We start from the raw sequence: 24,798 nt of genomic DNA on the forward strand, positions 1-24,798 counted from the left end.
CTGGAATCAGGGAAAAAAGTGCCGAATACACAGCCTGGAGGGGACAAGCTACAGAACTAGATTCTTCACAACAGAGGTCAGTAATATTGTGAGGATTTCTCAAAAGCAAAAAAGAAAAAAATTCTTCAGATTTACACATCGCATTGTTAAAGAAAATCTATTTAAAAAGTTACATGAAAAAACATACCTCCAATACGTAAGCTTTTCTAGAATATCTTACCCTCAAAGGCCTTTGCAGCATCTACTAGAGTTGACCATTCTATATCAGAAGCACCATCTGGAAGGGGCATAAGTCCTGGGTCAGGCATGGCCTGTCTTCTCTGATCATGGATGTCTGTGAGGGAGGTGTCGGAGGCAGAAAATTCGCCTGGAAGGGTCAAGGAAGATTTTTATATATTTTTTTTAAATACTGGTATCTGTGAAACGAACAGGTTTTTTTTCCCTTAAACTACAGTACTGGGTGGCTACCAGAATCATAAAAAAAACTAGTGTAATGAATTAGGAATATATTTCAATATTTCTTAAAGGGGTAGTCCAAGTTACACAACTGTAATGTAAACAGGCTCTTCATGTATTAAAACAACTAAACTGCTTTCACTCATCCCTCTCCTGGCTCCCTGCTGTGTCTTGTGCCACTGCTCTAGGTATCCCTGTGATGTTATGTTGACAGGATGCAGCAGCCCATTTATGGAACATCACAGGCTGCTGCAGCCAACACAGAGCTCAGCGCTCGATTGGGGAGCTCCGTCATTGACTGTAGCAGCCTGTGACATTCCGTACACAGGCTGGCGGCAGTGTGTAAATAAACAATGGGCACGCAGGACTAAGTATGGACACAGTAGGTGAAAGGAGCTGGGAGAGGCAAGTACAAGCTGATTTGTTGTTTGACCCATTGGGAACCTGCATACATTACAATTGTACAACTCGTACAACCCCTTAGTTGGTGACTTGTATAATGACTGATCTGCAACAACTGTCAGAAGTTAAATATATGACTAACTTTCATAAGATCTAATGCACAACTTTAAAATGGTTTCAATTGCATCAGTGGCAGACTCCATACTACCACTTTCTCAACAAAATACTGCTATTGACTAAGTGATAGTTTGTAGTCTATTGCTATCAACTAGCCGAAGTGAGGAGCCACAAAGAAAGGATAATTTTCACTTTAAAAGGACACAGTACTGCCATGTCCTACATGATGGCCCGATTACATGAAAGAGCGCTATGTAATACTATGTACTTTCCTTGCTGTGAAAATGTGTGGCTGGCTCCTACATCTCTAGAAAGTAACATCAGGTCATTGGTAGATACAGCTGATGGACCTGTGGCAATCAGCTGATCATTGGGTTGGTGTACTCATGAAATGGGATTGTATTGACACAATTCCTTTCACAGAAAAGCTAAAAAAAGGAACCTTACTAATATTAACAGTCTTTAAAGCGCTGTTTTGTAAGCTATAGCCCCACATAAATTACACGTAAAAGTCAGTAAAATTTAAAGGGACGTTGGAAAAAGATATGATTATATATATGTTTTGGTTTTTTTTTAAAGCAAAAACAGCCTCCCATCTGTCGGGTAATGGGGCATAACTAAGATTCCAGACAACTCATGGACAAGAGTGGCATCTTTGTATTTAAGAGAGGAACTCCCAGTATACAATACTTTCTACATTTCTCACCATGTATGGACTTCATACCCATAGTGTATGATGGTCTGCGCATTTGCAATGACTTATTCAGAGAGGGGTATGTGCTACTGAAGAGGACATCATTGGGAAGAGCTTGGTCCAGGAGTGAAGCTCGAGCATTGATGAACACCATCTCCCTTTGACTGCTGTAGATACTCTCATCAGAAAGCGTCCTGTGCAAGGATCTCTTGCTTGACGATGTTGTAGAAAAAGAAGACTGTAAGAAAGCAGTAAAAGTTCATAAGATAGGAGCTCTACCTGGACGTACTAGAAGGTTGCTTATTTTGCAGCAAGAATAAAGAAATGTAATAAGAATGACAACTATTTTGCTTTCCCCCCAATATGATAGCAGCGCATTGTAAGGCAAGTCTTGGTTTGCAAGCAACTCATTTTGGTCTAGTAGCAGAGGTGGGATAAAAGCTGTAATATATTCATGATTATCTTGCACCTGTTCTACTTTCCTTACATTTAGGAAAAAATTAAGAAAAGTTTATTTGCAGTAAAACATGATAAAATATACATTTATTTTTTTTACATTATGTACAAGATGCCTCAAAAATCAAAAGATCCATAGTGGCTCCAATTTAGTTGTTTTATAATAGGATGTATGTGAAGTAAGACATACCATGAGATTGCTCTATATACACGGAAGATGAACTCAAACTATACAGTGGCATGGTGGTATAATGAAATGCCACTATGATACAGAGTGGGGAATGTAGACAAAACAACTAGCCACACAGCGCATGACTGCGTGCGTAAGATACGCTGTCATACGCAGTGCACAATCTCTATCATATGCAGCAATAGCTGACTCACTGCCAGCAAAAAGCGTTTTACGTATACAGCCGTGGGAACGAGCCCATTCACTGAATGAGATTCTCATTGGGTCACGTGAATCCAAATGATAATCGTTTTGTGTAAAAGGGCCTTTTGTTTCCCTCTGCTCTTTCTTCTCTTTATGGCCATTTGTTGTGGTCATAAAATTAGCTGATAAAAACCTGCAAAAGAAAAGAGATAAGGGCTGAAACCTATGGCCCATTTACACGCAAGGATTGTTGCTCAAAATTCGCTCTAACAAACTAGTTTGAGCGATAATCGTTCAGTGAGAATACGAAAAAAAACCCCCACAAAAACACTCACTATTGTTTATCGCTGACTTTCCATCAACAGAAAAACTATTGTTGGATTGCTGGCTTCTTGTTACGTGTAAACACTCCCTGCTCAGCCCCTCACATAGAAGGTGAAGCGCTGAGTGAGAAGTCTGTCAGTGTAAACGCTCTGCATGAGCACTAATGACCCAAGCAGTGACGTCAGCGCTAGTCCAGTCGTTTAAATGACCATCAGCCGATGTAAGAGGGCTATTAGTATATATATACAGTGATATGTACAAGTTGCAGAAAATACATGGTGCAATTTTTATTAAGCCCTATGGCAGAAGTGATTCTTATGTCAAAAAGCATGAATTTAAGTGAAAATAAAATTGTACTTAAAAAAAAAAAGTGTTCATAGCCTTTAACCAACTCCTGACCAGCCCATGTAAATTAACAGTCTAGCAAGCTGGTCTTCTTGGAAGGAAGTGTCCTCAGAACTCCAGCTGGCACACTTCTAGGCATGCTGTGCTGCCAGCAGGGGCGCTCCAGGTGATGCATTTACTGCTTTCCGTCTATTACACTGTTGGGTGTCCTGCACATGGAGCGAACCTCTGCTCTGCCCTAAAGAATTGAAATAATCTGTCCCCAGTCATTGAGACCCGAAGAAAGCGTGCTGTGCTTCTGAATACGGAAGAATTAGGGAGTCTCATGACATCAGTAATGACATCACAGGGATTCCCTCTGCTGACAGGAGCTTGGGGACATGCAGGAAGATGCATGTCTGTAAATACAAACCACTGGTAAGCATAATCTACTGGGCTGTTTATCAGTGATCTGTATGTGGGCACAGCAGAAAACACACAGATAACATCCTCTCTAAAGGCTCATTTACATACAAAGACAATCTTTTAAGCGATTGACAGTTCTAGTGATATAATGTTCATTAGCACTTTATCAGATTAATTTGCGTGTAAGTGAGCCTCCATTAGCGGTTTGCAAATTCCACACCATGTGGTCTGGAATTTGCACTTAGCTGTATTGTCTTCACATGGGCTGCCAGCTGAATACAATGTAATCAGCTGCTCACATGGAGGAGAACACAGAGTGCGGTCCCTGCTATCTCTCTCCGGCTGAACGATGGATTTTATGCTCACCTAAAAATCATCGTTCAGCCGAAGAGTGAAAGATGGAAGCGTTGACTCATAACGATAATCGTTGTGGACAGGCACCCTTAAAGTGGTTATCCAGCCCTTTGATAACAGGGCAGACTAGCAAAATTAAACAGGGTGCTGCTAGCTAGACCACAATCACACAGTTGCCCAAAAAAGCTGTGGCAGTCCAACTAGCAATGTAAGGCTGGGTTTAAAATGGGCGGAGATCTTGCGGAATGTCAGCAGTGGGACTACACGGAAATTCCATGACATTTCTGCAGTGGAAAGGCAGCTTCAAAACCCGCGCCATTTGGCGTGGGTTTGGAGTGGCTTGTCCGCCTGTATTCTGCTGTGGGAATGTTTCCCCATAGAGAGAAGAGACCCCGCAACTCAAAGGGCGATATAATTTGACATGCTGCGGGTTTGAATTCTGCACGACATGACAGTTTCAGTGCGGATTGTCTGTACCGTGTGGACAAGATTTTTACAAATCTTGTCCCCTTTGCTACTTAGTCTCGGGTTTAAGATTGCAGGTGGAATTTCCGTGCAAAAAGTCTGCATGGAAATTCCACCCCGTGTGAACCCAGCCATACCCACTCATTTGCTTACCAGATACAGTGCTGTGCATTGGATAGTGGATGCACCTAGTACTGCAGTAGAAGTCATTAAAACCTTGAAGGGTATACAGTGCTAAACAAGAGGTCATCCCAAAGAAGTAATGGCATATTCCTGTGATATGAGATGGGAATAACCTCGTAAAGTGGATGTGTCAGGTCTCCAATGCATATAATAGAGATCTGACCTCAGGGATACGTACAGTAATTTTCTATTGTGCGATTCCGTATTTTCACAAACCAGGGTAAATGCTGCCAGGACTCTGGGAAAGCCTGCGAGTCCTTTTATCTCTGCCCAGACAATGCTGAGTTACTGCTTCTGGTGTAAGTTTGTATACATGCAAATCATTCAATGTGTATAGGTGGGGGAGGCAGGACTCTCAGGCTCTCTCTAGGAGTCCTTAGGGTGCATTCACAGTCACTAATTTAATTGCAGATCTGCAGCAGATTTCACCCCTTCGATTTGATTTCACATAGAGCTGCTCTGCAACCTGGACTGTTCAGGGGTACCCGACGATGGTGCTAGGAGATACTGGCTTAGAAGACTGCGGGCAGTCTGAGATGACAGAATGTAGGTGACCTGTGGCCAGCATTCTGTATATGACGGGTGGCTCGGGGGAGCAGGATGGAGAACCTGGTGTCGCTCTCTTCAGCCGGCTGCAGTTTCTACTGCGCTGCCCCTGACTGCGAGATCCTCTGAGTCACAAGTGAATTGTTTACTGATTCAGCTGCTTTTTTTGTTTCCAATCCAGTTGACATCTCCCTGGGTTCCCTGTTGTCAGGGAGACAAGACGGAGCTCTCCGGCTCCATGAAAGAACTAAATAAGTGCACGGGAAAACGAGGCAATGAAGTCAAGAAACTTCAACCTACTTCAGAAGTTCCCTGCAAAATGTAGTACTGGAGACACTAGTCTACTGGCTAATCCTATAGTCTTGTTTATACAAATATTTTACTTCCAATTGTAACATTTATGTGAAGGACGATTCATCTCCAATGTCCATTCATTTCCTCTATGTCACATTATACAGCCTAGTAGTTGATTTATGCGCTGCAGCAAGTAGGGCCGTGTTCACATCTGGGCTGGAGACTACATTCAAAGCCCGCACTGCAGACCGGATGTGAAGATCAGCTCTTGTACTCAGTGCCATACTGCCCATCAAAATAAGGGAAACCCATGATAAGCCACATGACGGATCAGGCACGGTCTCATGGCTTTGGTTGTAAATGGACATGTGAACGTGAATAGAGCCTTATACTAATGTCTGTCACACCAGTGTATATGTATTTGCACATCGGGGTATTGCATATTTGATTGCACAATAGCAATTTTAACTGTACCTTTTGCTTGCGTAAAAAACATTTAGGCTGCCTTCACACAAGCAAGGAAAACCGCACGTTTTTTGAGCAATGCGAGTGAACGCAGAATCATGAAACCCATGATTTTCAATGACTTACTTCCCATGCGCGATGTTTCCCGTCATGCAATGTTGCGACATTTGGAAATCGCTGCCTGCCCTATCTTTCTTTCTGCGTTATCTTTTTTCGCCATGTTTCCCTATATAATCTCAGATGTCTCACATCGCACTCACTTGCGATGTACGTGTGATGCATTTCTAACAGTGGCAATTCTTGTTGTAGTTTACCGCGTGAGAAAATCGCAGGTGTCAGCGATGCGAGAATATTTTTCAGGAAAAAGCATACCTGCCGCTCAAGCATCACATGAGCAAATATGCGATATTGCCACAATTTTCTTGCGGGGGTATCGCACTAATCCATGTGAAGTAAGCCTCACTGATGCTTTGAAATGACCAATTAATTTAATGAGTTCAATATGTGTTACTTTTTTTGCATTAAGCAATTGTGCACAAACTCTATTTTCAGCGTATTGGTATTGCAAGTTTTTCATGCATATTTATACCCATGTGACACAGGCCTAAGGCTGTATTTACAGAGGCGAGGGTGATATAGGTCAGAGAAAAATCAGACCTACATCGCACTCACTTTTTCTGCGATTTTATTTTTAGAGATTGCAATGCATTTCAGCTTTAAAAATGTGTTGTATCACTGTACTTGCGATTTTTACATGCATGACAAAAAGTGCATGTTGGTCCAAAAGTAAAGGTCCAGTTACACTGCAAAGATGATCACTCAAAAGACGGCTTTTGAGCTATCATTTTGCATAAACTACTACTTGGTAGGAATGCCTATTACTATCAGTTAGTAGCCTGTGAGTCACTGGGAGCTGTAATCAGGAAACAGACCTCACAGACCTGTTCCCTGATTACTTTCGCTTTGTTCTTCCATGGGGCTGACAGCTGAGACAAAGCAATCAGCTGTTATCAGCTCTCCCTGAGCACAGAACAGCCTGCATTCCTGCTTATCAGCTGTTGTGCTGAGGGATGGCTTTCAGGCAGAACTGAATTCCATCGTTCAGCCGAACAGCGAAAGACGGGCACATTTACACACAACGATTATTGCTCAAAAGGTGGCTTTTGAGCAAATTTTGAGCCATAATTGTTGTGTCTAAATGAGCCTTTAAAGGTGTTGTACAAACTTTTCTAATTTGGTGATCTAATTTACAATTTCTATTAGTGATCTAATTTGCATCTCTTCTAGATATCAGACAACATTGCACCAGTTCACTTTTAAAAGGCTTTATCAGCAGAATTGTGCCTAGAGGATAGATGTTAAGGTACTGTAAGGTCCCATTTACACACATAGATGATCACTCAAAATGCATCAGAAACTGACAGCTTTGAGTGATCGTTTTGCATTAGCTACTAATGGGCTAATCAGCCCATTAGTAGCTAACTATCGCCATTTGCATGCATTTAGAGAACAGTGGGTGGTCTGTTCTCTAAATACATTGCTATTGTTCTCCAGCGGGACAGCAGCTGAAAGAATGTAATCAGCGCTGCCCGTGGAGAACTCAGTGTGTGGTCAGTCTTATCAGGGACAGAATTTAAGCGGAGCTGAACTCAGCAATGGATGAAAAGTGTGCAGTAAGTGCACGATAGGCACACATTTACAAGCAATGATTATCGCTCAAAAGATGGCTTTTGAGTGAATTTTGAGCGATAATAGTTGTGTGTAAAAGAGCCTTCAGGTATTCAGAAACCGACCCCATCATTGGTTCCCTCCTTACTGCAGCTTGGCATCCTCAGACTGGCCACTGTGTAGAAACAGAAGCCCATCACAGGCTGCCCAAGAAGTCAGTGGGTTGCAAGCAGATTTCTATCCCAGCAAGGCCAGAACGATTATACATTACAGGCCACTAAACCACCAGTAAGAAAAGGATTATCTGCTAATTGGTACAAATCTAACGAGGCGACAGAGCCCTAGTACAAGGGAGCCTGCAGAACGGCTTCACATTCACAGAAGATACTAGGAGAAGGTTTCGTGTCGGCTCGGTCACACGCTCCATTCTGTTTACTGCTAGACATGTTTAGGAAATCCTTCAGCGTAAAACGCTAAAATGAAACATGACAAGGAAGCACCCAACGGGCCATCTTCTGAGAATTGTGTCAGAAGAATTAGATAGGGAGACAGAAAGCAAGCAGCAAAGAAGGCCGTGGAAAAATGAAGCTAAAGCTATACTGCAACAAATAGCACCATGTTTAGACACTTCTGTAATGCCAAGCATAGAAACGTCAGCCCGGTATGGGAAGAGAACACTGACATCTTGATAAAACCTGCTATTTTCCAACACATTTTTTGGCTTTCTACAAAGAGGAGGAGTATATAGTGCACTGTTGTCATGGAAACTGTGTGCCCTGGATGAACCTCTATAAAGTGCTCAGAGCTCCATGGGGGATTATTTTCTTGTACAGCGCCTTGCGCACTTAGTGTGATTGCAAAATACTGAAAAGCTGTTGTGAGTTCACATCCGGACTGGATTCTGAAATTCATCAAAATGGGAGGAATTCAGACTTTTTTTTTTAAGGAAACCTTTAAGTGAAGTTTAAAAAAAAATATAATAATAATTAATATATATATCTATCCTTAGATAGGCTATCCATACCAAAGTCTGCTGGTCTATTTGCTGAATAAAGGGGCCGCGTTGCTCCAGCAAGTGCCACATCCCCCCTCATTGTTAAAGCGACCCTTTGGTTTTGGGACACAATTCTGTCCCAGAGGAGGATCCACAAGTTCCAAGTCCCATTTTTTGGCATTCAAGATGGGCAACACAATCAGTCAGACTACCTAAATCTCCAAAGTTCATTGGCATTCTAACACTAGCAATGCACCTCGGGGATTAGGTAGTCTAAGTCCTCATATCCACGGGGCGGGTTTGATTTGTGGGACACCCGCAAATCGAGCCGTCCATAGGTAAAGCATGAGCGTCCGCAAATTAATTTAAGCATGCGGATTTGTTTTGCGGACCCTTTGATCCGGAAAACAAATTGCAGCACTCTCCATTTTTGTGCGAATCCCGCACTGACAGCTTTCATTAAAGTCAACGGAAGCAGTCCTATCTGCGGGAAAGCAGGAGATTTAAAAAAAAAAAAACAAACAAAACACAACGACTGTACTGTAAATGTCCGACGGCGAGCAGTGCAGACCATATGCAGTACAGCAAACCTGGAAGTGTAGAGATCCGTACGGATGCCACTGCGGGGGAAATACAGGAAAGTGTGGGTCACTGGCCATGGGCAGGGCTGGATTCCCCGCATGGAATCTGACCAGCCCGTGGACATGAGGCCTAAAGGTTGCGTCGGCCATCTTGGATACTCAAAAACAGGAGTCCGAACCTGTTGATTGGAGGGATGACCGAGAACTATTTGGGGAAATATACCCCTTACCCAGAAAATGCTTTAACCAACCCCAGCTCCGTACATTTTGTAGCAGAATGAGACAGAGCTGCTATACCAGGCACAACTGCTATCGAATGTATGGTGCTATGTCTTCATTTAGCTGATGGGTGTGGGTGTTGGGAATCTGCCCCTGCCCATGGAGAGGGAATCAGAACACTGGTTACCTTGCAGCATTTCTATGTGTTATATTTACCTTTAACGGCTTCTCTGATCCAGTAGGTGGTTCTTCCATGTCAATGAACTTCTTCAGCTCGTCTTGAACTGTGGACACTCTCTTTGGCGAAGCCTGCAGATCCCTTATTGATGCACGTAGCCTTGTGGGTGGCATCTCCACACAGTCAATCTGGTGTCTTCTTTCATTGGAGGAAGAAAATAGTTCAGGAAGAGGACTTTAAAAATTAAAGACTGGCGTACAGAGAGATATTGTATTATTTATCACAAGGAATGAGGAAAGATATGAAGGAAAGCAGGGAAAGGAGAATGAGATCTACGCTTGCAATGACCACCACAAAATCATGCATGTTAGGAAGAAACCTGATCTCCAATGTGCCTTGTGTCATGTGTGTAAAGCGCGGTGTGAACTTTAGCGGTTATCTAAGACTACAAACATGCAGAATAAAGAAATCCCTAAAAAGCCACAAGAGAAGCACAAGTTTCTTAGCGTATTCTCCAATGCTGTACATGGCAGTATAGCGTACAAAACCTCAGAACACGTTCCAAGCGATTAGGACATTACTAGTATCATTTACGAGCAGAACATAAAGGGCTCTTACTTTCTTGAATCCATAAAGCCCACAGAGTTTATAGTCCCTTCAGGTTTTTTCCATCCAATCAGGTACTTGCTGGTAGCACCCTGGCGAGGGTAGAAAGTCCTAGGACCAGAAGGGGAGGAGGAGGAAGAGGAGAAAGAAGGTGCAAGCTGTGGGGAAGTGGCAGAATGAGACTCTTCTTTGGGTGAACTTCGGGCACTGGTGAAAACAACAGGACTTCCCGAGTGCCGAGAGCTCATGGTGCTGGGGGAGAATGAGAGAAAGCTAAGCTTAATTCTTGGATATTCACCCACTTTGTAAATAATCTACACCATTATCCAGGGTTGGAACCATGGTTTGCCACATAGTTTAGTAAATGTACTGTAATCGTCTCTAATCCTGAAATAGCAGCACATCCATGGTCCAGGACTAAAAAAAAAAATATATATATATATATATATATGCCCCACAGCAAAAAGATTGGTAGTTTTGGTTTTGCTTAATTTAAGTTCAAACTCATTTTTGCAAAGAATTTGTGTTCAGATACTATATTATTACTTGTGTGTAGAAAGTTTTGGATCAAACATTAGATGGATGATTTATTAATTTGGGAGTAGTTAGAGATGTATCCAAAAATAAAAAAATATGTACAAATCATTCTTTTATCACGTGTCTGAATGACCAACTTAGTCTTTTTCAGTCTATACCGCTAAGAAATATGGTCAAACCACAGGATTCCAAATGCTGAACAATAACTGTTATTTGTAAAGAAAAACGGAAAGTTACAAATGTATGCTCATTGCAAAATCTTTATTTGAGCAGATAAGGGTCTGCAATTTCGCCTGTTTACATGGACTGTCGCACGAAAATAATGGCATCTACGGGAATAGAAGATTTGCTCTTTTGGATGGTAATATTTGAACCATGGCAATTTTGTTCCCAAATACACAAGTTTTAAAGCTACCAACATTTGAGTGTTAATTTGCAACACTCTCAATGCAAAGTTTTCTTATGCAGCACTATTTAAGGCCCTTTTATGACAATCCCATGTAAACGCATGCAGCGACTGAGTGAGAATTTCTGCATGCAGAGAATTGGACGAGCCATTCAGTGTAAACAGCAGGCGGTCACTTTTGTACAACTGTCTGCTTACTCTGAATGGAGGTGGGGGGGGGGGGGGAGAGCGCTGCCCGGCCCGCTCCGCCTCCATGCTGGCCGCGCTCTGAGTGATGCCAATGATACTCCTGTGTAACAGTACACGAGCGGGCATCAATGGTACGAGCTGTCAGGCATCGTTTGCCCGCCAGCTCATCCCGTGTAAATGGACCCCAAGTAAGAGGTAAAGGGAAAAAGTTCTAAATGGATGGAAATACTAGATCGCATTTTACGTGACACACACTGCAACCTAGCAAATACAGCAGGTTACTTGTGATTATAGGCACAGATTGGATTTATTGAGGAGACTATGACTACTCAACAGTATGATATACAAATGTGCAATTAGTAGCCATTTGTTTTATCCAGGTGGCCACAAGAGTCAAAGTGAAGGGCTGAGCAGAGATGCTCAACTTGAATATATACCATCTAATCAGCAGTATACTGTACTTAAAGGGGTATTATGGGACGTCTACTCTTTATGATCTAGGATTGGTCATCAATAGGCAATTGGCGGGGGTATGGCACTCAGCTGATCTTCCAGTGCTGTCATTGCAGCGCAAGGGACGTAGTCATAGTCATTACGCTTACATTTCTGGCTCCTCATTGTAGTCAGACCTGGAATAGGTGACTTTAATGGGAGTGAAGCTGTCCATTACACTTCTGGCACTGACCAGCGGTCATGACATCTGGCCTGCTGCACTGACATCTGGCCTGCTGCACTGACATCTGGCCTGCTGCACTGACATCTGGCCTGCTGCACTGACATCTGGCCTGCTGCACTGACATCTGGCCTGCTGCACTGACATCTGGCCTGCTGCACTGACATCTGGCCTGCTGCACTGACATCTGGCCTGCTGCACTGACATCTGGCCTGCTGCACTGACATCTGGCCTGCTGCACTGACATCTGGCCTGCTGCACTGACAGCAAGCCAGATAATCAGCTGATCGACAGGGATCCCAAGCGGTGGACCCCTGCCGATCAACTATTGATGACCTATCCTGAAGATAGTCTTCAGGAGTCCCAAAATATTCCTTTAACGGGATTGTCTGGTTCAGAAAGCCTATTTAATAAACATTCACTATTAGGGAATTCATAGTTAATTCAACTATAATAGCCAGGCGAGTAATTGCATCCAACCTGGCATATTCATGCATTAAATGAAAAGCCAATTGATTTTAACGGGAGCAATGTAATGCTTTATTTCCCCAGTGGTGGCACTACAGTTTGCTTCATTTACACTGACTGATGGGATGGCAAGTAGTGGGGTACCCTGTGATCAAAATACTGTCAGTGGAAAATTTCTTTAAAAAAAAAAAAAAAAGCAATTGTTCTAGGGCCTTCCGTGCGTACATTTGCATTTCTGTAGTTTTGTGGATAAGTACTTTCCAAACATAACAGTACAACCAATGAATAGATTCATTTAAACATTTCCTTCTGTAACCAAGCTGTCCTGTTGCCTGACCAATACAAATCTACATTTTAGAGTTGACATACCGTCCGAATACTCAATTCTTCAGGTTAGCATATTGTTCATTTCAAATGCCACAAAAACACATTGACAGCTGTAGACCCAAGACAACGTTGCATAAGCAATTCTGAGGCCAGCACAACTTTGCACAGACAAGCGACGGCTCAGGACAACATAACAGATGACTGCCGCCACAGGATGACTGCCGCCACAGGACAAGGTGACACTGACAACTGCTGCCCAGAACAACACTACATAGACAAATGCTGTCACAGGAAAACTTTACATCAGCGATTGCTGCCCCAAAAACCACAACAGAATGGCAAGTTCTGACCCAGAGACAAAGCCACATATAAGACTGCTGCCCTCAAGACAGCACTACACCGATAACGACCTACGAGACAATCGATAACAAGTGCATCCCAATACAACAGTAGACTGTTACTGGGACGGTATCACTAGGACCAATTTATTATCTCTTCTAATATAAAACCTAACAGGTGACCTTTTTTTTTTTTATTTTCAGTACTTATGTTCGATATTGTACTGCAGGACGATATTTAAAGAGACACTAAACCTAAAGCCTCATATATTTGTGAAGGCCAATGGGATCTACTGTTCCCTGCTATGAGCCATTTTAGGCGCGGGAGAGGCTGATCTTTAATGTGATTATAGGAGATGCATTCCAGTTCTAAAAGGTCTCCTAATGTTTTGAAGGGCAGATGGAAACATGGGACACATTTTAGAAGACGCGGGCATTCTTTAAAGATGAGCGAGACAGATAGCAGCATTGCCATGCGCACAGAACCCACACTCCTAGCGGCTGCAGTTTGAAGTGTTTTCCATAATGGTGCTGTTCGCGTTCCAAGAGCGGGTACAAACCAAAAGGCGCCTCGGCCATGCACCTGCTGGTCCAACAAGTTGATTGCATGAGTGGAGCAATTATGGTTATGGAGGACCGCCGATTGATTGTGGAAGAGACTGTCTGCAAAGTCAGCATTTCTTTAGGATCAGGGCACATCATCCTGTGGGAAGACCTGAAGATGCGGAAAGTTTACTCTAGGTGCATGGACAATCAAAAGGCCACATGCATGGCAATGTGTCAGACGATCTTGGTAGGTGATGACGTCATGAACGATGCCTTCATTTTGTCAATATCCATGAAGGATGCTCTCCAGGGTCACACGTTTTTCCAGTCGTGCCGCTCTTGCATCAGTGATTTTCCAGTGGCCAAAACAAACACCTAAAGTAGTGTTTACATCGGCCATGCAAACATGGCACTGTCATTGTGCTGAGAATTGACAAAACTGTTTGGTTGGGCAAGTATTTTTAGAAAAAAAAATTAGGAGACCTTAGAACTTGTGCACCTCGTCTGATAAAGTCTACAGAGATGTATAATTTAAGTATAATGTATCTAAAAGTTCTCATAACTTCATAGGAACATTCACACCGATGTGATATTACAGTAGCAGCATTTTGTATAAGCTGCCAATGTTCTATACTTTAGGTTAAGTGTTCCTTTAAGAATTAAATCCAAGTTTGGACTACTGTGGTAAAGTTTGTGTGGGAGAGGAATGGAATGATTTTCTTTCTAATGTCAGGGAAAAAGGAATGGTGGAAAGGAGATGTAACACCACACAACAGTTGTCTAATCCCCATTCTGCATACCGAGTCTTTTAGCAAGAGAACCCTCCACCGCTGCGATGACACAACAGAGTGACATATGCATTACCACAAGCGGTGACACTGAGATATTACCTGGTATGTGACGCTGCATCACTGAGGCTGTAGGCGCTGTTCTCTCTCGTTAATGGCTTGGCGCCTATGGGGACTTTAGTGTGATTCTCCATAGTGACAGGAGATTCCCTTTTCCCATCCATTGCGTGAGAGTCTCTGTCACAAGTCCTATCAGATATTAACCCCACATCACTGACGCTGTGCCAAAGAGGTGCCACTTTGTCCTTAGGAGGCCCGGAGCGTGGAGATGTGGCCGATGCCCCGGGAATGGCTGAATTGATGTGGTTAGTGCCATATGAAGTGGTGTCAATCCCACTGTCAGCGGATGTTCCTTGAATATATGTATAGCTGCTCAACTCCGACTCCAGCCGTTCTCCACTGTCGTACCACTTCTCTTCACTGTGGGCACTGGATGCATTGCTGGAAAGTGTATTGGTGCTTGAATGGCTGGAATAATGGCTATCAGTCTGTAAATAAATAACATGAAAAGAAGTTCAAAGTAGTAGAATGAATGCATAAAGGACAAACCAATGACTTTTTTTGTAATACTTCATATGGGCATGACCTGTCTAGTCCTCCATGTTCTGGAGCTTTATATAGTTTGAATTGTCTTCGAATTGAGCTATTACAGAGGGCTGTATGACAGGGCCCAGGGGAATGATGGAGGAGAGCAGAGAAAGCTACTATTACAGAGGGCTGCAATTTACTTCAAGTGAATTTTCTGCTCTTAGCAGTGAGTGAGAATGAATCAGAAGAGAGCCACTTTCTTCTGGCAGCTGAAGACAGCCTCAGAGGTCTATAGCGCTTTCTATAGACCTCTATACAGGCCATCAGAAGGCGCATAGAAGCAGCGTAGACAGTCGAGGGGGCACAGAACTCAGGGGAGTGCTGTAGCTCCCTCATTCTTGTGATTAGCAGGGGTCACAGTAGTAGGACCCTCACTCATCAATACTTTTGACATGTTGAAAGGGCAGCTACTCTTTAAGCATATAGATAGGTACTATCCATTTTAGAAACCTGCTTTTCCAAGTGTGAATGTTTATATTTCAATGTAAAGTGCTGTTAGCCAAAGCAGTAGCTATAGAGGTTGCAGGGGTAGCAGTTGTACCAATGTGCCACAAAGGACCTAAGGTCCCATAACCTATAATAATCCACATAACACAACACTAGCATTATAAATGGCACATAAGGGGGAGAACCTTTCAATCAAAGTTATTGGCTGAAAAGTTTTGCAAGTGAAACTGGAGTTTCTTTTAAACTATGCCACCCTTTAACAATCCATTTAAAATCTACGGCAACCATACGCTGCCAGAGGTTTCCACTGCATCAATGTTGTAGCTTCATCCTAAATGTAGTTTAAGAAAGAAGATTTAATACACACTTGTCCCTGTTTGTGAGGAGACAGATGAAGAACAGGATCCTGCCGTATAAGTCTTCCTGTAGGGCTGTCTCTGTATGATGGATGTACCTTAGACACAGCAGGCATGTGGCACGTTGGCTCTGCAAAACAGGCAATTTCAAGGCTTTAGCTGGAAGAATATTACAGGATCTACAAAAGTATTACTGGTCAGTTTAAAAATTGCCAATGCATTTCATTCTCCATGACATCTTTACAAGGGCTTTGGTGTAGTCAGTATGCTGAGGGTGCTCGGTAGAAGGTATTACCTTCTCTTTTCTATGGCACTGGTAAACGGATAGCAGTAATGATTTCCTTATAATTGATAGGACCTTTGCTGCTACTGTAGTTAGGAAATATGTGCAAATAATTTAATGGTACACCTGCGGACATAAGAGCTGAGAAAAGTTCTGAAGGACTCAAATGATGTTAAAGGGGTTGTCTCGTGAAAGCAAGTGGGGTTAAGTACTTCTGTATGGCCATATTAATGCACTTTGTAATATACATCGTGCATTAAATATGAGCCATACAGAAGTTATTCACTTACCTTCCCTGCGCTGGCGTCCCGGTCTCCATGGCTCCGTCTAATTTCAGCGTCTAATCTCCCGATTAGACGCGCTTGCGCAGAAGGGTCTTCTCCCGATTCCACCCTTCTGATTGGCTGGAATCGGCACACGTGACGGGGCGGAGCTACGCGACGATGCGTAGAAGGGGGCGGAGCCAGAAAGCCGCTCGTGCCGGACCGAACAGATGGGAGAAGACCCTTCTGCGCAAGCGCGTCTAATCGGGAGATTAGATGCTGAAATTAGACGGAGTCATGGAGACGGGGACGCCAGCGCAGGGAAGGTAAGTGAATAACTTCTGTATGGCTCATATTTAATGCATGATGTATATTACAAAGTGCATTAATATGGCCATACAGAAGTGCTTAACCACACTTGCTTTCGCGAGACAACCCCTTTAATTATACAACCACAATTCGCAAAAAGGTGGGACATTGTGTAAAATGTAGATAAATGTAAAAGGAAAAAAAATAAATACAATGATCTAAAATTCTCATCTAACCATAGAACAAAGAACATATTTCATTAAAAAAACAAATTGAACTGAATTTAGAAATTGATGGCAGAAATGCAGCTCAAAGAAACGTTGGGCCAAAGCCATGTCTACCATCAGTAGCATTCAATATTGACTGTCGGCCTTGTCCCTCGTTCACATGAATTTCTCCATATTCTAGAAATGGATGGAATTATGTACTGTAGATGGTGGGATATTCAAAGTCTTTGCAATTTTACGTTGAGGAACATTTTTTAAAAAATTTTCCACAATTTTTAGATTGGTCAACCTCTGACCATCTTTGCTTTTGAGAGAGACTGCCTCTTTAACATGTTCTTTTTATATACAGTCATGTGAGTCAGTGAAAGAATGACCCCACAGCTTTTCATTAGTACCTCTTTTCCAGCCTTATATTAACAGTGTCCCAACTTTAGTGAGATGTGTTGCTGCAATCAATTTCTAAATGAGTTAATGTTTCTTTAATTAAATTGGAAAATGTCTCACTATCACCTTCTTATACGTGTTGTATGTTCTATTGTGAATAAAATATGGTTAGAGGAGATATCCAAATCATTGCCTTCTTTTTTTCTTATCATTAGTTTACATTTTACACAGCGTCCCAACCTTTTTGGAATTGGGGCTGTAATTAATTATGCCATCTACCATCAGCAGGTTACATCAGGGTAGATCAAACATGTGAAATGTTATGTTGATTTGGCTTAAACATCAAATTTACTGTGTTATAAGGAGACATCTAAAAATAAAGGGTTAACTGATACTTATGCCACTGGACTTTCCTTTTGATCTATAATGCACAAACAGCTATGCCATGGAAACTAAATATACCATTATAAAGTAAAAGTAGAGTCAGTTGGTTTTTAGCATTCGTTTAGCTAATGGGTTTATTGGTTTCACTTAGTTGAACATTATGGAATTCCTTAACGAGACCTGTGCAGTGTCTCTCTAAAAGGCCCTTTTACACACAATGATTATCGATCAAAATTCACCCAAACAGCTGAAAATGAGCGACAATCATTACATGTAAACGCAGGCATCATGCACTTGTCATTTGAACAATGGATTTTAGTTCACATAAAATCCATCCTTCAGTCGCTGAAAGACTGAGCAAATACATTGCATTTGAATGTATTTCACTCATCTTTCAATAGACTGCAGGATGTTTAAACACATGCCCGACCCAGCAGACAACTCCTGGAGATGCTTTTACATGCAAATGATAAAGTGTTAATGGCCATTAACACTTTATGCAGATACACCGCTAAATCTTTCGTTTGGAAGATTATCTTTGCGTGTAAAAGTGCCTTAACAGATGAGAAGAAATCTTCACCTGACAGAATTGCTGTAATTTGAAGAATTTTGAAAAAATAGTGTAGCATCATCCATTGTATACAAGTTTGCTTTAGACAAAGGAAATTGGAGTCCACCATGAAGTCTACTCTTAACTGTTGAGGTTGATTGCAATCTGTATGGCTCCTCTCAGATTGGATTTCACACATATACCATGGATGCAGAATTTGCTTTTCTGTAGCTCGCTGATATACTATTTGTATATCCTGTTTGTATCCTTTGAGGATATCTTTCTTGATATCTTGGATTTATTTATCTCTGTTCCTTTTGATATCTTGTATAATTTATATTATATATATACACATACACACACACTTGTCCAAGTAATTTTTTTTTAAATTTATGGCGAGTTCCACAGCGAGGACAATATAATTTTATTAAAGATACCGCCAACACATAAGAAATGGCTGTAATATGTGGTGTCCAGTAGCACCACCTAAAGGAAACTGAAGCTTTAGGCTCCTGCAGACAAGTGTAGGCATAGATACACTCTTGATAGCAAGATGTAATTGTGCTGTGAAGGGAGCGCTATCACGAGCTTACCGCATTTTACTTTTCTGCGCTCCTGGAACTGTTCCCATTGATGTGGGACACACCTGTGCCATGAATTAACAGGTTGTGCAGCCCAATTAGTCCCCGATGCTATCGAATTGTGTGCGAAATTGCACAGTTCAGTATGGATAAGACTCCTATGATGGCGCAAGTGTGCACAAAAACAAAGTACGCCGCTTATATTGAAATTAATGAAACTAATGAAATTAATGGGTTCTAATCTCTGTGCCTTGCACAAGTAAATTTGCGTGTGCAAACATGTGTGTTAAAAAGCCCACATGCAAAAGCTCTCCTGTAGGCCGTTTAGGAATGCGACAGCATCGGCTCACAAAAGGGCCTTCCCTACAATAACCGAGAATTTCTTAGTCAAGTTCATTTCTATGACAACTTCCACTGTGACAGAGATGTGCGGCATCATTCACATTTCTTGGCTTTGGAATAACACTTCCTTCAGTTGCATCATTCAGTGACAAGAACCTTTTATATTACAGGAAAAGAATCGCTCTTAGAAAATGTATTCACTGTTACCATCTCGGAAGAAACAAAACATCTGTGAAATAAAAAACACCCTACAAACATTCTGTCCCCTCGAAGATTACGGAGCAGTTTAATTGCTGCTTTGCCATGTTGAAATGCGCATATACAGTAGCTGAACAGATGGCTCGACAACCCAGAAATGGACAAAGCTTAATTTTACGTTACTAAGCAACTCCGGATCTCCTAGAATTAATCTAACTTTCTCAAGGTGGTTTTGTGCAATCTTTTCTTCTTAGCAACAAAACTGTCTTGTTCTTTCTTAGAATTTAGCAGCACTGATATGTTACTCTATAAGACAGGACCAAGCACCATCAGCAGATTACAGGAGGCACATGCATGCATCTATAGTCTTACAATGATGTGCTGACATGACAACAATCCCTCCTCCACCTCCTCCAGAATATAGGAGCGATGCATGGCGCCCGCGCTGTGCTGCCAGGAAGAGCAGCTGCGGGGCGAAAGGCTTCCCCCAACACCCTGTTTGTGAAGGGAATCATTTGAGAAAGAAAAAAAAGTTTAACAATTAACTTGCAATTCTCAAATATATAAAAGGAATGCTGTAAAGTCTCTTGAGAGTATATGCTTACATTCAAGGTTGGCAATCAAAGTTAGGGCTCACGACGACATTGGCTCACATTACCGTGAATCACAGCTGGATACAATGCAGAAAAAGATGGTGCAATATGCTGTCATTCTAACGTGACTGCGGAGTGACGCTGCTCCGCCTTGGGGCTGAAGGGTGCTTTTACACGGAACGATCATCATTTGAAAAAATAAATAAATAAAAATGACTAACTTAAAAAAAAAAAAAAAACACTGAATCGTTCAAATCTGAACGATAATGGTTCAGTGTAAACACGGCCAACAATAGAACGACGAATGAGAATTCATTTGAGTCTCGTTCGTTTTATGAAAGCATTAAAATAATCACTCATTTACATATTGAGTATAGGCGACGATCCTTTAGTCATTCACATTCACTAGTACAGTGAATGATGAACGATTTATCTGCTTGTATAAGTGATCAAACAAACTTTGTCAGCTGTTCAGTGTAGAAGCACCCATATACAACAGTGTGTCTTTAATTTGGCAAGACTATCTTAAAGGAGATGTCCCGCGCCGAAACGGGTTTTTTTTTTTTTTAAACCCCCCCCCCGTTCGGCGCGAGACAACCCCGATGCAGGGGTTAAAAAACCCACCCGCACAGCGCTTACCTGAATCCCGGCGGTCCGGCGACTTCTATACTTACCGGTGAAGATGGCCGCCGGGATCCTCCGTCTTCGTGGACCGCAGCTCTTCTGTGCGGTCCACTGCCGATTCCAGCCTCCTGATTGGCTGGAATCGGCACGTGACGGGGCGGAGCTACACGGAGCCGCTCTCTGGCACGAGCGGCTCCATAGAAGACTACAGAAGACCCGGACTGCGCAAGCGCGGCTAATTTGGCCATCGGAGGCCGAAAATTAGTCGGCACCATGGAGACGAGGACGCTAGCAACGGAGCAGGTAAGTATAAAACTTTTTATAACTTCTGTATGGCTCATAATTAATGCACAATGTACATTACAAAGTGCATTAATATGGCCATACAGAAGTGTATAACCCCACTTGCTGCCTCGGGACATCTCCTTTAAGGTACTTTAGGAGGAGTATTGTCTTTTCTTAAAGAAAGCGCCTAGAAGGTAAGGGAGGAGACTTATTAGGCGATTCATGCTCCTCTGGGAAATACGCAAATAAGAAAGATGGAATACTTCTGCAGCGCCACCTACTGGATGGCAGCATTCCGGCAAATCAATGTCCGGTCCTTTGGACAAGTCTTTAGAACAATGATTGGGAATTGATAACCAAGCCAGAGTCCATACACAGACAGCTGTTTCGGGGTTTTGTCCCTCATCGATGTGCAGTAGGTTTCTGGCTTCGCTAGTGAGAGCCCTATGACATGGGTCAGGAGAGGTATTGTCTCTCCTTAGGGCTTATTCAGACGGGCGTATATCGGTCGGGTTTTCACGCCCGGCCGATATACGCTGCCCCTCTCTGTAAGGGGAGGAGGCAGGCAGAACGAGACGGGAGCAGTGCACTGAGCTTCTGCCCCCTCTCCGTCCCTTGACACTGTTTGCAATAGGAGGGGGCATGGCAGAACTTAGCGCCTCCCCTCTCATTGTAAACAGTAGTGAGGGGCAGAGATGGGGTGGGAGCTCAGTGCAATAGCTCCCGGCCCGGCCTGCCTCCTTCCCTTGCAGAGGGGAGCACCGTATATCGGTTGGGCGTGAAAACCCAACCGATATACGCCTGTCTGAATAAACACTAAGGCAGAGTTTCTCAACTCCAGTCCTCAGGGACCCCCAACTGGTCATGTTTCCTCAGTATTGCACAGGTGATGTAATTCTTGTCAGTGCCTCAGACATTGCTACAGATGTCCTTACTATAGTATATCCTGAAAATGTGATCTGTTGGGGGTCCCTGAGGACTGGAGTTGAGAACCGCTGCCTTAACGAGAGCATCTGGGAGGTAGGTGCGAAGACTTATAAGTCCATGTTCCTTGGAAAATCTGCAAATAAAAAAAAGACGGGACAATACCTCTGCAGCGCCACCTATTGGATGGCAGCATTCCTGCAAATCAATGTCCAACCCTTTATGGAAGTCTTTATAACAATGATTGGAAATTGTATTTTTAATTTACTTTGTATGGGTGAACTATTGGGCGCTCAAGTGTCTGAATGTCATCCAAATGATTATCATTCCTGTACTTTCACGCAGCAGCGATAGTCGTTCAGTGAATGGAGGTGGAGTGCGCCGGAGATCTCTTCTGACCGTCCGCCTCCATTCACTGCAAACAGGCAGTCATTGAAGGAGTGAATTACTCCTGTTTACACTGAGCAAGTAGTCGCTGACTGGTCACTTCATTGCAACGCATTGAAGCAAAGTGACTAGCGACTACAGAGCAATTTCTCGCTCAGTGCCCTGTTGCTGGCTGTGTATCTTCTATGCAGAAAATGGCATTGGGGTGTTAGCATAGGCTTCAGTATATGAGATAAAGATTTATTTGGTCTTTGCATCACATAGTTTAAAAGACTGACAGGGAAAGAACTTATATGAAACAGAGACCAAAGGGACCTCAGTGTCACATACTGAATCCTACAGTTCCGTCCTGGTTTTTGTCCCAATTCCAACTCAGCCATTTCTATTTAGTTTTTAACAGGACAACAACAAAGCTACAATTCTTATGTATTTTCCACATGGTTTCCATCATCTCTCGTTATTTATTAGTCCTCAGCCTTCCAAAATGCATCTTGGCCTCTATAAAAGCACGAGCTCCGGTATCACCAGTATACATATTGTTTTCTTTCTGTTCGAGGATAGCAGAAGGTAATACTGAGGATCACTTCTATGCCAAACTGATTAATTCCTGTGAAACTCCTGATCGAGTTGTTTCATAAAGCACAAACTGCAAAGCCCATATAAAAGGAAAACAAATCTGTGCACACAACGCACTTCTACATCCCCGCTGTTTTCTAATATTAGTATTTTACTTTCACTGACAGCTTCATTGTGTAATCTAATACAAATGTAAATTTGTAAGAACAGGCACAATTCACATTTGACAGTGTTTATAGATACACAAGTATAAAAAAAGAAAAAATTGTCTCATTTAGCAAAAAAAAATAATTTCGGAGAGCTGAGCTCACACAATAGATAGCAGGGAGCTGCTATCAGCCAACAACCATTGCTGGTGACCACTCCTATAAACACAGAAACAAAACCATGGATATTGGGCAAGAATGCCTTTTTATAAAAGTAGACAGAGTTCTGCGGGCGCTCCTTATTTCCGCAGACAGTACTTGTCTCCAGGGGATGCAAAGGTTGGGCTTCCCCATACATACGCTGCCTCCACTAGAAATGGCCAATGCTGAATATGATGGACACAGGCAGCTTAAAAGGGTTTTCCAGGTCTGAACTATTGATGATCCATCCTCATCTATCCTTGTGATAGGTCATCAATAGTGGATTGTGGGAAGGAATGGGAACTTTGCCAGGCCGCCGCAGAGTGTACGGTGCTGTTCGTTATTGGCCCACTGCAGCTCTTTGTGGCCCTGGTGAATGACTGATTGGTCTTGGGCAGCAGATCTCCACCAAACTATTGAGGACCTAAGCGGAGGACAGATTATAGTTCAGAGCTGGGAAACTCCTGTAAGTGTTTTTGCTTTTGGGCAGCCAATTGGTTCTATGAAACCTCCATTTCATTTTGTTGAGGTCATGTGCACTTTTAGCCATTGGCAGGTATTTTAATGTTGGTGCCACCTGCTAGGTTAATATAGCTGCCCTTTGAAGTGGGGAATGCTTTTTCTTTTTTGTTAGGGTTTTTTTTTATTTTGGCATTTTTATTCAAGGCTCAGAAAGTTACTGTTCACATTATAGGATGGCCATAAACAGATTTTTTTGTCAAATACACCCAATTGTGTTGTGTTGGCCATAGCCATGAGATATAGTAAACAGCAACTATCGTTCATTATATCGCCACACTTTTGTGCAGTTGAGGATTATTGATAAAGCAGTTTGTTTCCCCCTTTCTTCTGTTGGATCTAATGTCCACAGGCAGATCTGATTTGCAGAATGTGCGGGGTGATCTGCACGGAAGATCCGCAAATCAAGTCGCCCATAGGGAACCATGGGCATCCGCACATTGATTAAAGCATGCAGATTTGTTTTGCAGACCTTTTGGTCCAGAAAAGAAATCGCAGCATGCTTCATTTCAGTGCGGTTCCCGCACAGATGGCTTCCATTGAGGTCAATGGAAGCAGTCCGATCCGCGGCCTGTCCCGGCTGTCGCTTCCACACACATCCGCAGTGAAGAACAATGAAGACCCATACGGGTAAGCAGTGTCCTCAACCGCAAGCATCATTGAATGGCTGTGACTGGTTAATCCAGCGCCGGCTTTCATTGGCTGACGCGGTGCTAGATTAACCAGTCAAAGCATTAGCTTGCTGGAGGCAAGGTATTCAAGCCCCGCTTCCAGGAAGAAATGCTCTGTCGGCGTGGAGGAGGACACGGCAGGACATCACAAGGACCGGAACACCGGTGGGAGGGGAGTATTAGACCCTCCCCTACCCCCAAGCATAAGCTTGCAAAACATGACCCCAAAAGGTCATGTTTTCTGGATATCCTATAGTAGGAACACCTGTGGCAATGTCTGAGCACCAACAATAATTACATCACCTGTGCAATACTGAGGAAATCCTGAAAACATAACCTGTTGGCGGTCCCTGAGGACTGGAGTTGGGAAACTCTCCAGTAGCCCTTACAGACCCGGAGATACAGCAGTTTAAACTGGAGTCAGGAATACTAAATTTACAGCTGTCACTTTTCAGTCAGTGTGTAGAGAATGAGCCTGCAGCAGATAACATTTGTAATTCTAC

General features: G+C 42.8%; 1 protein-coding gene across 8 annotated transcripts in view; it reads right to left on the reverse strand.

Annotated features, from left to right (window-relative positions):
* Window positions 1–24,798, reverse strand: part of SIPA1L1 (signal induced proliferation associated 1 like 1) — a 255,828-nt gene that overhangs the window by 10,813 nt on the left and 220,217 nt on the right. For 6 of the 8 annotated variants that reach the window (XM_066608379.1, XM_066608380.1, XM_066608381.1 and 3 more), the window contains 6 exons: window positions 15,860–15,978; window positions 14,500–14,945; window positions 10,138–10,377; window positions 9,558–9,717; window positions 1,682–1,907; window positions 221–367 (listed from right to left, as the gene is read on the reverse strand). In XM_066608379.1, coding sequence (XP_066464476.1) covers window positions 221–367; window positions 1,682–1,907; window positions 9,558–9,717; window positions 10,138–10,377; window positions 14,500–14,945; window positions 15,860–15,978 — 1,338 coding nt within the window. The remainder of the gene's footprint in view (window positions 1–220; window positions 368–1,681; window positions 1,908–9,557; window positions 9,718–10,137; window positions 10,378–14,499; window positions 14,946–15,859; window positions 15,979–24,798) is intronic. The other 2 variants (XM_066608384.1, XM_066608386.1) reach the window with 2 other exon arrangements.

The sequence above is a fragment of the Eleutherodactylus coqui genome, chromosome 6 (assembly GCF_035609145.1).
Source record: "Eleutherodactylus coqui strain aEleCoq1 chromosome 6, aEleCoq1.hap1, whole genome shotgun sequence".
Classification (NCBI taxonomy): domain Eukaryota; kingdom Metazoa; phylum Chordata; class Amphibia; order Anura; family Eleutherodactylidae; genus Eleutherodactylus; species Eleutherodactylus coqui.